The sequence below is a fragment of the Diorhabda carinulata genome, chromosome 3 (assembly GCF_026250575.1).
Source record: "Diorhabda carinulata isolate Delta chromosome 3, icDioCari1.1, whole genome shotgun sequence".
NCBI classification, from domain to species: Eukaryota; Metazoa; Arthropoda; class Insecta; order Coleoptera; family Chrysomelidae; genus Diorhabda; species Diorhabda carinulata.
This window is the reverse complement of record NC_079462.1, coordinates 4,689,131-4,703,833: the sequence shown is the minus strand read 5'-3', so window position 1 is coordinate 4,703,833 and position 14,703 is coordinate 4,689,131. Positions and strand designations below refer to the sequence as shown.

At 30.2% G+C, this 14,703-nt stretch overlaps 1 protein-coding gene across 2 annotated transcripts; it reads right to left on the bottom strand.

Annotated features, from left to right (window-relative positions):
* Window positions 1–59: 59 nt before the first annotated feature.
* On the bottom strand, window positions 60–14,349 carry LOC130891828 (uncharacterized). 2 transcript variants are annotated; one of them, XM_057796858.1, is made up of 10 exons: window positions 13,893–14,349; window positions 13,541–13,810; window positions 11,864–12,079; window positions 11,558–11,806; window positions 9,899–10,220; window positions 8,076–8,379; window positions 6,735–6,990; window positions 4,404–4,698; window positions 3,436–3,659; window positions 60–590 (listed from the first exon to the last, which is right to left on the bottom strand). In XM_057796858.1, exons 1-10 carry the CDS (start codon window positions 14,034–14,036, stop codon window positions 444–446), a joined length of 2,427 nt encoding a protein of 808 aa, XP_057652841.1. In that variant the 5' UTR covers window positions 14,037–14,349; the 3' UTR covers window positions 60–443. The 2 variants fall into 2 exon arrangements, with proteins under 2 accessions (XP_057652841.1, XP_057652842.1); XM_057796859.1 differs by having other exon boundaries at window positions 13,541–13,770; window positions 13,893–13,984.
* Window positions 14,350–14,703: the final 354 nt, after the last annotated feature.

Genomic DNA, 14,703 nt, shown 5'->3' with positions numbered 1-14,703 from the left:
CCTTTTTATTTAACTATATCTTTTGGCTGATATTAATAATCAAATATAAATATTCTTAGTTTTACAAAAATACAGTCTATTTATTTAAAAAAATGAATCACAGTACTTATTTCTAATTTAAGGTATAATCTAGAAGGGTTCTTAAAATATATATTTATAAAGTATTACAAATAAAAATCATTTTTAAAAATGTATGAAAAAGTTTTCAATTCGCATTCATAGTTCAACATGAGTTGATTGAAGTTTGATTAACCATAAACATAATTTCTTTTTTTATCAATAAAGTAATTTATAGAAGAAAATAAATCAAGAATTATGATTCTTACTTGATGGTAAAAATTCCTTCAAGAAAAATACAATAATTTCAATAAAACCCTGTGTATACTGAAAATCCAGATAAAACGGGACCATAGCACGATTTTTGTAAATGTTTTTGCACATTTCTAAATTACTTGACGTTCAGAATTCATCTGGGATGTTGCTACTCTTGTAATTGTATTGAGAACTTCTTTGGTTGCTAGATAATGCTTCGTTACATCAGCCAATTTGGTCTCTTTTTGGTCCAGCATTTTTCTCAAGTCTTTAATTTGCTAAAATGTAATCATATCTCGATATTAGATAATAAGATTAGCAGAAATTATTAAGTTAGTTGAAAAATTGCAGCAGATGATAGACAGAAACACAAACTACCTATCAAGTATTTTTAATAATATAGTACAATTAAATAAAATTGTACAAATTGTCTTGGCAGTCAACATGTTAAGAACAAAATTTGTTTGTTATAAAATATTGTAATGAAATTGAAAAAAAATACTACATAAAAATTTGTACACAGAGTTTGAAATAAAATCTAAAAAACAAATAAACGCTCTATAATAGTCAGTATTTCTCTCTCTGGCTTCAATTAAAACTTGACAGTGGCTGGGCATGTTTGGAATCTCATGTCTGATTTATTTTGGGCAAGAGCATATGGGTGATTCCATTATAACTGTGATATTCAATGTCCTGTATTGTTTTTTTGTACTAGTCATTAATTAATAATAAATTAATAAAAATTTTGTGTTAATTGAATAATTCTAAAGATATTTAAACATTATTTTTATACAATATAACTTGCCACTTAAAGAAAACTTATACTACATCACTTGAATGTCAGTACCGTGTCATGTCCATTCCTAGAATTTACCGATAAATTATTAATTTTTTTTGTCGTAACAAATGATTTAAACTAATTACCTTATAAATTCTAATGTTTATGATCAAACTGAGGAAAATTGATGCACTTGTTGTTTAATATCTTAAGTTACCATGTCAGTACCGTGGATAAATGAGTCAGTACCGTGGAACTCAAAATCCGACATTTGTGTCTTGCTCGTGATACTTTGAAGTTGTAGTAAATTCCTCTTAGAGTTTTATTTTTACAGTAAAATAGATGAATAATATGCATAAAAAAGTTAGAAAAGTTAAATTTTAAAATCTTGAAATTTTGAATACAAAAAATCACAGTTAGAACGGAATCACCCATATTTAAATAAGTATCTTATATAAATTGGGAAGAGGATTTGATAAATTTTGTAAGATCCCAAAAGTCAGGCAGTTAGTTGGCCATTTTAATAACTTGTAGGACAATTATTGTCACGAAGATAAATTTTTTCCCCAAAAAATGGCAAAAGGTACAATGTAAGCATTTTCAATGAGCATAATTTTGATTTGGTCCCTAATATTAAAGTCCCCTTAACTTAACCACTATAGACGTACCCTGGTTGTACGGTAACTCTTCTGTTTATTATTACCAAAAATAAAAATCTGGACATATCTGAGAACATTGTCCAGTACGAATGATGTTTACTAAACTGTAGTCCTCTTTTTTGATCTGCTGGGGTTATATAAAGTTGGAGATACCTACCTCGTACTTAGTTAAACACAAGAAAACAACGAGTGCATTGGCAGTCGAACTGTCATCTCAATTTCGCAGGAGTAGCCGCACCAGGCAGTAGCTCTCATACAGATAAGGGCGACTTATGGGAACAAGCCAGGCAGGAAGAGGTGAATTCATTGACAATGATACTTGGGATCTCGTTAACCTACACGAAGGCCAGAAGGTGTTGGTAATCGATGGATTCTTAAAGTCAAACTCAAAGCGAATGGAGATGTCGACAGATATAAAGCCCGTTTGTTTGTAAACGGGTACACCCAGGAGTAGGGTGCGGATTTTAAGTAAACCTTTAGCCTTGTTGCTCGATTTAAAACAGTGAGAATTCTGTTGAATCTGGCTGCTACTGAAAAGTACTATTTGGGTCAGTTTGATGTGCATACTGCTTTTCTGTATCATAAACTTTAAGAGGATGTACTCATGAATTAACCAGCTGGTTTTGAGGATGGAAGTGGTTGACTGAAACAGTCATCCTGCTGCTGGAACCAAAGGTTTGTTCAGTTTATGGAATATCAAAACATGGTGGCAAGCATTGCAGATCCCCGTCTTTCATCCAGAAGTGTACCAATGGCCGAAAACTGATGGTTACCATCTATGTTGATAAGATTCTGGTTTGCGATAGATCTGAGATAGACCAGTTTTTGTCAAAATTAAGAACTGAGTTCAGGATCACAATTGGCACTATGGATACGTTTCTTGGAATGCAAATAGAAGTCAAAACTGATGGTTCAATATTCTTACAGCAAGACGTATATCATTATTTATTTCAACATTCCGCATCCAAAGTGATAAGTTATATTGCCTTTTTAACCTTTAAAATAGTTATCCGATTCACAATATTCTGAAATGTTTCAGTAGCTTCATTGATTCCCTTCTATTCAAGTTTCAACTGAAATGTAGATCTAACAGTTATTTTGGATCAAATTATTCCAACAAGTGATTTAAAACTGACAAATTTTCATTTACAAACCGTTCCAAAGATAAAATAGGTACAGAAAATTAATTCCAGGACACTGTTTTATTGATTTGATTGCGTATGAGGATCTAGTAGCACCACACCTATTCAGTTTTTCACCCTTATGTTATGGTAGTTTTCCCAAGACTTGATCATTTTTTGCTTGCGGGTTTTCCTACTTTTGATTAAAATTATCTTGTGTTTCAGTAAGCTCCCTCTTTTCTATTGTTTCTGATTGTTAAGAGTCAAACTGTAACTCTTATAGTCATAGCATTCACTTCTTTTCAGGTTTCTGGTCCCCATTGTTTCTAGATGTTCATTTTTAAAATTCTCTATTCTACACTTCAAAATTTCGCCTCCAACATTGCTTTTTCCCTCCTAAATTTTTTTATGATTTTATTTTGCTTCTTTTCTTCTTCTTAGGTTAGATTTCCTTAACCAGTTTTGTTCTCCATTGTGTTAACTAAATTGGATTTTTTTGAACTACCACTACATCAACACTCACACTTGGCTTATGTAAAATTTTTGATTCAATTACATAACTTACCACGTTAAGGTCATCTATGTGCGAATTTGCATTTTTGAGTTGTTGTTCCCGTGACTGTAATTGTTTTTCAACTCTGTTTCCATTCTCTTCCAACTTTTGTATCAACGATTCATTCTTTTTTATTTGTTCTTCCAAATCATCCTTCAACTTGGTCATATGTAAGAGTTCCTGTTTAACGCTATTCAATCTGCCTTCTTTTTCTTTAACAGTTTCCTCCCATTTTTCTGTAATAACATTTCTAATAAATTATGCTACGACGTTGGTTAATTAATAAAAATCTTGAAAAGTAATTATCATTAAGACAATTGAACAAGTAATGAAGAAAATGTTGGAAATTATTTTCAGGTTTCTAAATTGATTATCAAGTATCGTAATGGCATTATTGAATCGTTGATCTTGCTTATTGAGGATTATTATATTGCACTTAAAATTGATACTTTATTACAGCTGAGATAAACACGATTAATTTTTGTTAAAGGCTTCATTTGTTACATCTATAATTATTGTTAGAATACCTACATTACATGTAAAATGTCAATGATAATAGTTGACACGTTGACTGATGTTTTTAGATGGTTTGAAGCTTTCAAAGTTTGCAGTATTCTTTGATTGGTCAAACTTTCTCAAATTACAGTGACCTTTAATCGCACCTGGTTCAGTTTTTTGCTGATAAGGACCAGAAGTTTTATGAGCGCGGAATCATGAAGGTGTAAGAAAGATGGCAGAAGGTCAGAAGCTTAGACTTTAAAGAATTTTTAAAAATTCGCATTATTTTCGGAGATAGAGTAGATGTCAAAAAAATGGGCAAAAAATTGATATTCATGTCGACGCTATTTTGTGAATTTTTTTCCTAAGGTTAATTACAGATTAAGAATTTAAAATAATTGACAGCATTAATTTTGTCACCTCGAGTTTTTATAACAATTACTTTTCAATGTAGGGTCAAGTGCCCAATTTTCAAAACTTACCAATCTCTTTGTCGGCGTTTTTTCTCTCATTCAAACAGAATGTCTTCAAATCATTCATACTTTTCTGATTTTTTTCTAATTTACTTTCATAATGGTGTATTAATTGTCCTAATTTGTTATGTTCTGATGATAGTTGCGTTATCCGATGCTGTAAATGAACGCAACGCTCGGAAGCCGCCTGTAAACTGTTTGAAGCTGACAGCTCCGAATTAGCCAATGATGCTAATTTATATTCATACAACTCCATCACTTGACATACAGATATATTGGAAATCTGTTGGTCGTTAATCAATTTCTAAAATAAAATAAGAGGCATTAGCTTCTGACTAATTACTTCTGATGTGACAGTAGCAAATATATAAATTTCTTTTTATCAAGATAAAAATATACACTCAACAGCAAAAAACTCAGATTTGGTCTTATAATTTTGTTAAATATATTAATCTTTACCAGTTAGTTATTTACACAAAATCTACCCGCAACGATTAATTATTTATTGTTATTAATAAAAAAATACAAAATAAAAAAAAACAAGAAAAAACATTTTTTTAAAACCTGTATCCATAATTTTCATGTTATTCAAATAGCAGGTATTTCTCCCTCTACTACTGTAAAGGGCTCCAAACCTATTAAGCATTGAAGAAATTAAATTTTGGACATACATTATGATAGCTTAGAGTTGATTTAAATCATTAGGAAGAGTCTGACTATATCTAACATATCTCCCTAAATTACCCCACAAATACTCTATAGGATTCTTATCGGGAGGTCGTGCAGTCCATTCCAAAACTGCGATTCTCACTTGCTCCAAGTATTCGGTATTCGGTATTCTGGCGGTATATGAACAAGCATTATCTTGCATTAAAATGGATTGGTTACCAATAAATGGAGCAGATGGAATCACAGCCGCTAGGAGTACTTCATCAATATACCTCTGAGCAGTTAGGGCACCATTATTGATGAAAACCAGATCAATCTGGGCTTGGAAATTAATTCCACCCCTAACCATAACTAATATCTTTTAAAATTTAAAAATAATTTTTATATCTGTTTAGATTTAAAAGTATTATGGAGTATATAGTGCTCCTGAAAGAAATGACCTAGTCAATTTTCGAAATTTCATGCTATTTTTATTATTACATGAAGATTATTGTACATTTTTTTGGCATTATGAGTAAATGAATTTTTTTATTAAATCTATGGTGGGGATTATGAACAAAACTTCTTGAAGGGTAACTCTGAGTTGGGTATATCGAATCCTGAATCTGTGAATAACACAAACAGAGCAGGAATAGTTAAAATTTTGTATTTTTTGAAGTAGTGTTCTTATGTTTATATAAAAAATATACTGGAATGTTCTTTTATGTTATACTGAGAGAGAATCGAAGTAATAAAAACTACAACAACCACAGAGGGATAGGTAAAATTCAAACTTAGGTCATCAAGACTGTGAATAAAGAAACTTTCTGTGCAACTGAACTAATTTCATAATATGCTGAGGATAATGCACAAAAACTTAACAGCTTCAATTGGACTGTAATTAAGAACAAATGGTACCTCTAAAGAGATAACTACAGACTTATAAGCATTAAAATGAATATTGTTAAAATCAGACTAGGTTTTAATAATAGCAGGTTTTTTTAAATGTGTTAAAGTAATGCTTCAGTCATCAGCATGAGCATGACATACATTATGTATACAAAAGTAAAACTCACCCTTATTACACTTCTCATGCTCATACTTATGATAGAAGCGTCACTTGGACCTGTAATTATTTCATGTTATGCTCAAAGGTAAGTTTTCATTTTGTAAAGTATTTGTAAAGATCATTATTGTTTCAAATAACACCATAATTTGTTCACTTTCAACTGGTACCATATCTTAAACAAAAACTGGATATAATGGAAAAAACAAAATGGTTAAAACGTGAAATAAGCTAACAAATATACTAAGTTTTCTTTTTAAATAACCTCAGCATTTTTAAACATTTTATGGATCTTTATTTTTTCAAACTACACCATAACTTGTTCACTTCAAGTGGTACCATAACTTAAACAAAAACTGGATGGTAAAGGAAGAAACATAATGGTTACAACGTGAAATAAGATAACAAAAACACTAAGTTTTCTTTACAAATAACCTCAGCATGTTTAAGTGGTACCATAACAAAAATGAACGAAAGGGCTGAACATGGAATATTTTTTAATAAAATATTATTAATTTAAAAAAAAATGAATTATTTATACACTTTTTCACTTTTAATGCAGGTTAATTTGTTAAAAGGATTGATCTTAGAATTCTTCTGGATATTTGGAATTCTTGTTGCCTTACCTTTAAACTATTCAATGTATCATCTACCATCTCTAATTGACCATATCCTAATACCGGATACCCTGAATTATGCGATGTGGTAACGTCCATATGATTATTTGATGATGTTTTGTTACAAAACATGTTTTGTGACGTTTCCATAGCCTCAGCTATTTTAGTAATTGGAAATCTTGAATATCTGGATAATTCCAAAACGAGCTGTCTTATATGACTTTTGCTACCGTAAAGAGCTATAGCAATGATACTTTGTATGTTCCTAAAAAAAGTATTGTTGAAAAATGGTTCAGTTGTTGGTACTTTTTCAAGAAAAAATTTTCATCAAATCTTCTGATTATTATAAATTTTAAGTTTATTTCAAGTAGATTTGTAACAGTAAATAAATAAATATTGGTAGGAACTTACCAATGCACGCTAAAAATAATCTAAATATATAGAGCCACTAATGAGGAGAATGACCATAAATGACGAAAGCAGAGTACTCCATCCATATAAAATGAATTACCGAATAATACGGTTTACATCCCCCAGAAGGTTATATGCTCGAGGTAAATTTGGAGTATCCACAACATTTACATGATTTGCATAAGAATATACTTTTTAATCCGGCTCGCTTATACAATTTCTTGACTCAACCCCCATCATAATGCATTCGCTGTCAGGCCATTATTAACAAAGTTATATGCCAATGCCCTAATGTTGCTTGTTCGGTGACTGTCGTCCGTATCTCCTTATCTGTCGTCTGCGGTTCAACGTGACGATAAGGATACTACGACGTAGCACGTAAACGCCACTTCCACTCCTAGACCTGTTTAGAGCATCTATTATCGGTCTTTGAGAAGGGTACTAGCTAGTCGATAGGTGACGACGACAAACCATATGATTTTAATTTATTTAGAAGATTGACAAGACAAACTTTGTCAAAAGCCTTCAATATGTCTAGTGCGATTGCTCTGGATTACCTATATTTCTCTATAGCATTAGTCCATACGTGGGTGATTTAGACCCTTGGTATCAAAGACAAAACCATGGGTGAAAACAGCTTTAGTCAAGAAATGAATTTCTGAGCATGAATCTATGGCAGTGGTATGGAAAGAATACTATCAGAGATATTGTGTGTTGTAGTCAATAGACTATAAGTATCAATGATATTGCAACAAAGAATCAACTCACATAAGAATAATGGACAAGTAATAGATGTATCATAACTTAGAGTAGACAAACTCATTTGAGCTAGTAATGAAGACATTGGACTAATTGAATTTAAAGAGATTGTTTTTGGACCTTGAAAATTCGGATGTCAATTTAGGACGAAGAAAATAATAAATTTCAGTTACCACTTACCTATTTTCCATCAACATACTTAACATTTCTAGCCAATCGGCGTTATGTTGAGCAAGTTCATATACTAATCCAATACCACAAACGTAAACATCCACATATTCTGTTGAAGTGGTAGTGTCCTCATTAACTTTAAGAAGGGATAATTTTTTCGAATTGAAATCATCTGATAAAACAGGAGAAAATATACCCATCAATAAAGGTTCAGTCAAAGATTTCATCACCTCTTCAGATATAGGTGTAGCTTTGAGCATCACTCTCAGCAATTGTAATATAGATCTGAGTCTTCTACATGCATCCATATTTGCTAAAAAAGAAGAAATTTTTATGTTTTCATTAAAACCAAATTGTAACAAATATAATAACCAAATAGAATTTCCATTCTACGACCCAGAAAAAAAAGATATCCTTTCCAATGATATAGTGACTAGAAAAAAGAAAAAATACAAAAACTTATAAAGGAATTGTGTAGTTTATTGTAGAACTCCTTTAATCTCAGATATATGTCAGCAAGACACCATAATCACATCGAAGCAGAGCACTAGATCAGATTGAAAGCAACACTGGTGGTCAAAATATAGAATTAATCTTTTCGTTTACTTTTGCCTTTTCAAGTATCAAATGAGGGTTTCGGCAGAATTCTTCCTCTTTTTGCCACCAGTTTACCTTCAGTCTCTGAAGACGATAACTTGGTTATTGAAACGCGCGTCAGACGCGTTTGTAATTGTGGGTGTTGGTGTAGTGGTTAACCAGTTCCTTTATTTGATTTGTCCATTTCTATTTTGGTCTATCCATATCAATTGAACTATTTCTTGTTTATTTGTTCCTTTATGTAATTTATTCTTCTTTTATTACTTTTCTAAAGTATTTTATCTTTATCTTGTCCCACTTAGTTTGTCTGCTAGATTACACGACTCAACAAAAAAATTTTCTTTCGGAAAGAAAATATCATTTTTTGATATAGTTTGCTTTCGTGATAATTATCATCATCAATTTTTTTTATAAATTTCAATTAGTTATAATACATTCAAAAATACTGCGAGATCAGGTTTTTACATACACGCCATGCCCCCAGATGGCACTCTATGTCGTCGCGAAGGTGTAAATATGATGCTGATGTATTTTGTTTTAGATGTGGTCAATTTATTGAAGTTCGAGACATAAAATATGGACTTAAGACATCCTCATGTTCTCTGTGAAGCCTACGAAGCATATTTCGACTATCCTGTTCGGAATCAAGAAAAGACTAGGCTCCACATGTTGCTTCTAGTTACTGTAAAAGATGATTGGAAGGTGAGCAATTTTTAATTTATCATTAAATCAAATCTTATAGGCATATTAATTTTTATTTCTTTATTTCAGGTTGGTATCGAGGTGAGAAAAGGTCTATGAAATTTGCAATACCAAGAATCTGGTGAGAAGCAAAAGATCACATCCATGACTGCTACTTTAGCATTGTAAATCCGAGTAAAAAATGTACAGCAAAATATATATATAATAATATAATAAAAGTGGGTTTGTCAGTTTTTTTTGGTATGATCCATATTGCAAACAATCCCTTCTTGGTGCATATACTGAGAGTAAAACATATTCAAAATCAAAGAAAAGACTGTCTTCACTTTGGCCTCCCTTTTTGATCTTGGCAATGGTTCCATGTCAATTTGTTACTGGGTCATAGCTATAAAACTGAAGAAAAAATTGATTTTGGTACAAACCTTAAATGTATAATTAAAAAGAAAACTGGAATTAAAAAAACAATTATTTATAAAGTACTTTTAGGTACTTCGAGAATTTTATTCAGGTAAAAATTACAATCATATACGTACCCAGAGAGGATTCATTTCCAAGTAAAGTTAAAAAGGTGGGTAACTTTATACTCAACATATTCAATAAACTTTTATTATCACCAATTTCGGATAAGTTTTGTGTAATTATTGTGAGTAAAATGTTAGATTCATAGGTTACTTTCGCATTTTGTACCCATTCCAGAGCTAATTTTATTATACTAGAATACAAACTAGATAAGTCTGTTATTTTGTTGTCTTCTATGGCATGAATAAATTTGAGTACTGGTACTATACACTCGGGATCATGTTCTTGAATTGGAGTTGAATCTGCATTAGTTGGTATTTTTCTTGACATTAGAGTCTAAAAAAATGTTACTGGTCAATTATTATATTACAAAATTTGAAATAGTAATAGTTTATTGTCAATTCAATACAAAATATGTATTAATCATCAAAGTTTATTATATTTCTATCAAAATAGGCTCATTTCAAAGTTAGGAACTTTTGCAAAACAAGGAAAAAAATTTTAACGGAATTTCAAAAATTGTCACAGCAAATTCTTTTCAATCTCTACTATCGATTGAAAATAGGTTACTCAAAGGGGCCTTAAATTTGTGATTTAGACCAAAAATAAAGATTATTTCTTTTCAAATGAAAAATGTTTTATTTTTCAACTATTTATAAATAATTCTAATGTTATAACTGAACCAAAAAATGCAAATTTATATTATATATCCAAATATTTGATGAATGAATATAACATTTTGATTTTGAGCAACAATCGAACAACGAAGTCTTTTTCAAAGACAAAGAGGCCTCACATTTATAATTTGGACAAATATATTATTTATTTTCGAACGACAAAGTGTAGTCAAGAATCTAATGTTGTCATATTACTACTACTACCACTGCATTACGGAATACAAACACCAAGAAGAGGAGAAATAATGTGGCTTTCGTGTGGGTAGATGAGAAAATTAAGGAATAAATGGATGTAGAATAAACAGTTATAATATATATAGAAAGGAAACGACTTGTATGGTACAGGCCTATTCACAGAATGGCAGAAGGAATACTAAAAAAGAAAGTAGTGAGATGGATACTGCCAGAAAACCTAAAAAGAGGAACACAAAGGAAAACATGGATGGAAGGAATAAAACAATCAATAAGCCAGCAAAGATTAAGAGAGAAAGACTGCAACAATAGAAAACAATGGTAAATGGGCATAACGTCGCAGAACTCGATAATTTATATCTTCTATCAAGTGAAGTGGGTGTTCACAAGAGGTATATGTGGTTTGGACGGGCCAAACTATGAAAATAAGGTCGTTGTAGATGAAATTTTTGCCATAAATCAATTCATAACACTACTTTATTTCCTTAAATCCACTTATGAGTAAATTGTACCACATATATTGGCCATCTGTAACTTGTTAAGCACTTTTGCACCCAAAATATTTTCTCAATTTATTGTTATAAAACAAATCACCCCAATAGATCCAATTTTACAAAGAGGTAATACAGGAAATTACATCAAATAGTGGATGAAAGGAAGAAATAGATTTAAAAAATTATTATGTCGAGGGCATTGAACCATAAAGTTCGTTCTTAATAATACCTTGTTAGTGAATTAAAAGTTACATTAAAAACTTGTTTAGTATTATAATAAGATTTGAATTTACAATATAATATACATCACCTTTATGAGATCATCTATTTGTTCAGTATAATATTTGTATTCCTTAAAAATATCCTTGTTTTCTGATGTGATATCCACGAAAAAATCCACCACCGATCTAAGCATCACGGCATCATTTTTTGCAAGTGACTCTTGCATTGAATTAAATGTTGGGGATACCAAATGTAATAAAGTGTTTTTAGGAATATCATCGTTTAAATGGTTGAGAATAATCATTAATTTACAAACATGAATTTCTATCAAAGGACCCTGAAATAAGAATAGTTGAATATTCATTAAAGCATTTGGTTGTATAAACAAACTTACCTGTAACGGCAGACAAAACCTTAAAAATTTTTTAATATCTACTATTCTTGATAAAGTATACATTACAGAAATGTTTTTGAAACAGAGATTAACCAAAACACTTAAAGACAAGCAAACAATATCTTGATCTTTACTTTCTACCCATTTAGTGAGAATTTTCAGTAGATGTGGTAAATAGGAGACTTGCCATGATAATTTTATTCCACATGTTAAATCCTGGAAATAAAAATAACTAGAAACATTGAAACCTTCACTAAATCCTAGTTTGTTCCCTTAATTTTAATGTGGTATCATAATTCTGCTAAAATAAGAGTTTATGGATTTCATACTACAGTGGAAACTTATTTATACAGTCCTTTGTTATGTGGATTGCAATTATCCTAACTATCAAATGCGGTCAAATAACTATATGTTTTCAAAAGACATTTTAAACAAATACCAAGTCAAGAATAACATTTAAGTAGTTTTGAGAAGAAACTGAAAGTTTAGATATGACTTCAGAAAAATAGTTTTTTAAGTTTTAAGAATATTGCAACAACACAAACAATATCCTCAGAACAGTAAAAAATCCAAATCATATCCATGAATATCCATCAATGGTAATTTTCCCACAAATAATGGTATGATTAAACAGTGAACTGTTAGATATTTAACTGATTAACTAATATTTAAAACAAATTGAACTAAATAATATAAAATAAAAAATACCAAGGGGAAGATTTAAAAAGAATATCTGTAGTTTTAAGGACAAACTGAAACACATCATTTTTCTAGTCTTAAGAAATTTGAAATGAAGATAATAGGCATAAAAAACTCTGAAATGAAATTGAAAATGTCGATTACAAAAAGAAAAAATGGACAAATTTAGGATATTTGAAGTAGAATCCATTTCTGAATATCCTTATAACAGTAAAAAAACAGATCCATTAAGCTACTGACTGACTTGTTTATGGTAAGCAACAAATTATCAGTTGGTTTGACATTTGGCTTCTATCATTGAGATAATTCATTTCTTATCAAACAATCCGAGCTTGACCCTCTAGATCAAAGTAAGCTCTTACATAGGCTTCTGAAGATTCGATGACGTTCAACCAGTGTTGACAAAGCTTCTATACTTGAAGCTCAAAGTTAAAAGATCATTAAGGATCCTTTTCCTCAAATAATATAAATAATTTGCACTATTTTTTCCCTGAGTAAGCATTGATATTTCTAAGACGTCTATCTAACTTGTATCAAAAGAGTTTTCTTTTTTAATTTTTTCCATAAAGCTCTTTTTTTGCTATTATAACGATTAAAAATTAACTGTAGTCTTCACCTCTTCAGTATCTGATTCAGTTTTGCAATTTTCATAAAATTTTTTATTTTTTTCAATTTTTTACCATTCCCATTTTTTCTTTTTTTTATATGGCTGCAGCAACAAAATGAATTTTGCTGTAACAAATTTTGAAATATTCTAAATTTGATTCCACTACAATTTTAGCTTAATGGACACAAAACAATCCAAATCTTGTACATCAATTGGCATCAATGGTAATTTCACCACATTTAACAGTATGATTAAACAGTGCAAAACAAGAATGTATTTTATTAAAGAATAAACTTTATAATTATAATTTTATGATTTGTTGTTATGTAAGGAAAATTATGCTAGTGATAATAGTGTAAAATGTGAATTACCTGCAAAAGTATTAGGACTTTCTTCCTTTTAGATAAATTTAATTGATCATTTAAAAGTCTAGACAATGGTGGTACAAATTGGTAAGTATCTATAAGGGCTTGTCTTGCAGAACTATTTCTGCATGCGTTAGATAAAACATCGACGCAGTCCCAAGCCATTTGCGAATGTGGATCCAAATTTGTGAATAAATTATATAAAGTAACATAAAATTGAGCTCCAAGACCATTTTCTGGATCAAAAGTACTGACATCAATAGTTACACTATAAGCCTATAATTATATTTCTAAATGAAAATAATGACTTAATTTGTATACAATTTATTTTTAATGTATTATGTAGCGCTACACTTACTTGAAGAAACTTGTTGATTATTACAGTACTACTATCTGTTTTCGTTTTTATGTATTCATTAATGGCTTCAATCAATTCTCTCATGTTTGAACATATTGATGTTTGATTTATTAAACTACTACCGTTGTTTGAAAGTTGTTCCATAGTATCGACTTAATAATGTATTAAAAGTTTCCGTTAAAATTTGAAATTGTTTCCTCATAAAACTCAGCATCAATAAGATAAACATAGACATAAATTGTTTATTTACTGCATTGCATATATAAATATGGATAAAAATTATTAACAATTAACTCAAAAATTTCAAAACTTTATGAGGTTTTGTGCATCAATTAAGACTTTAAAAACTTACAAAAGTTGACATTTTTGACAGTTGACTTATGGCAATGTTTAATGAATTAGATGTTTTTAACTTTCCACCCAATCAAAAAATTGTCGTTCCATAGTAATTTCAATTTGAAGACGATCTTAATTTAATATTATATTGGGTGCATTCCACTAAGCACTCACGTATACGATTTTTCCCGTTCCACTTAGTCCAGAACGTTATAATCGTAAACCCAAATGGAATGGCTTACGAGACGTTTTGAATGTTGACAAAAATATTAACATATGGTAAAACAGAAAAAAAAATAGAGAAAACTTTAAGAAGTTATGTTTCAATTTGTCAGTCATTGATTTTTTTAGTGAAATGTTTAATTAATTTACATTGATGTAAAATTTAAATATTTTCTTCGGCAATAGTAAAATATTTCGTGGTGTGTTATAAAAATGATTCAGAAGTACTTATAATATCCCATACCAAAAAATC

Excerpts from the sequence above, each read along its gene's own strand:
- LOC130891828 (XM_057796858.1), bottom strand. The coding sequence starts at position 14,036 with ATGGAACAACTTTCAAACAACGGTAGTAGTTTAATAAATCAAACATCA. Across the intron at positions 8,380-9,898 it reads TGGAAATGAATCCTCTCTGG|CAAATATGGATGCATGTAGA; the intron begins GTACGTATATGA and ends CTTCTTTTTTAG. Across the intron at positions 591-3,435 it reads ACATAGATGACCTTAACGTG|CAAATTAAAGACTTGAGAAA; the intron begins GTAAGTTATGTA and ends ATTACATTTTAG.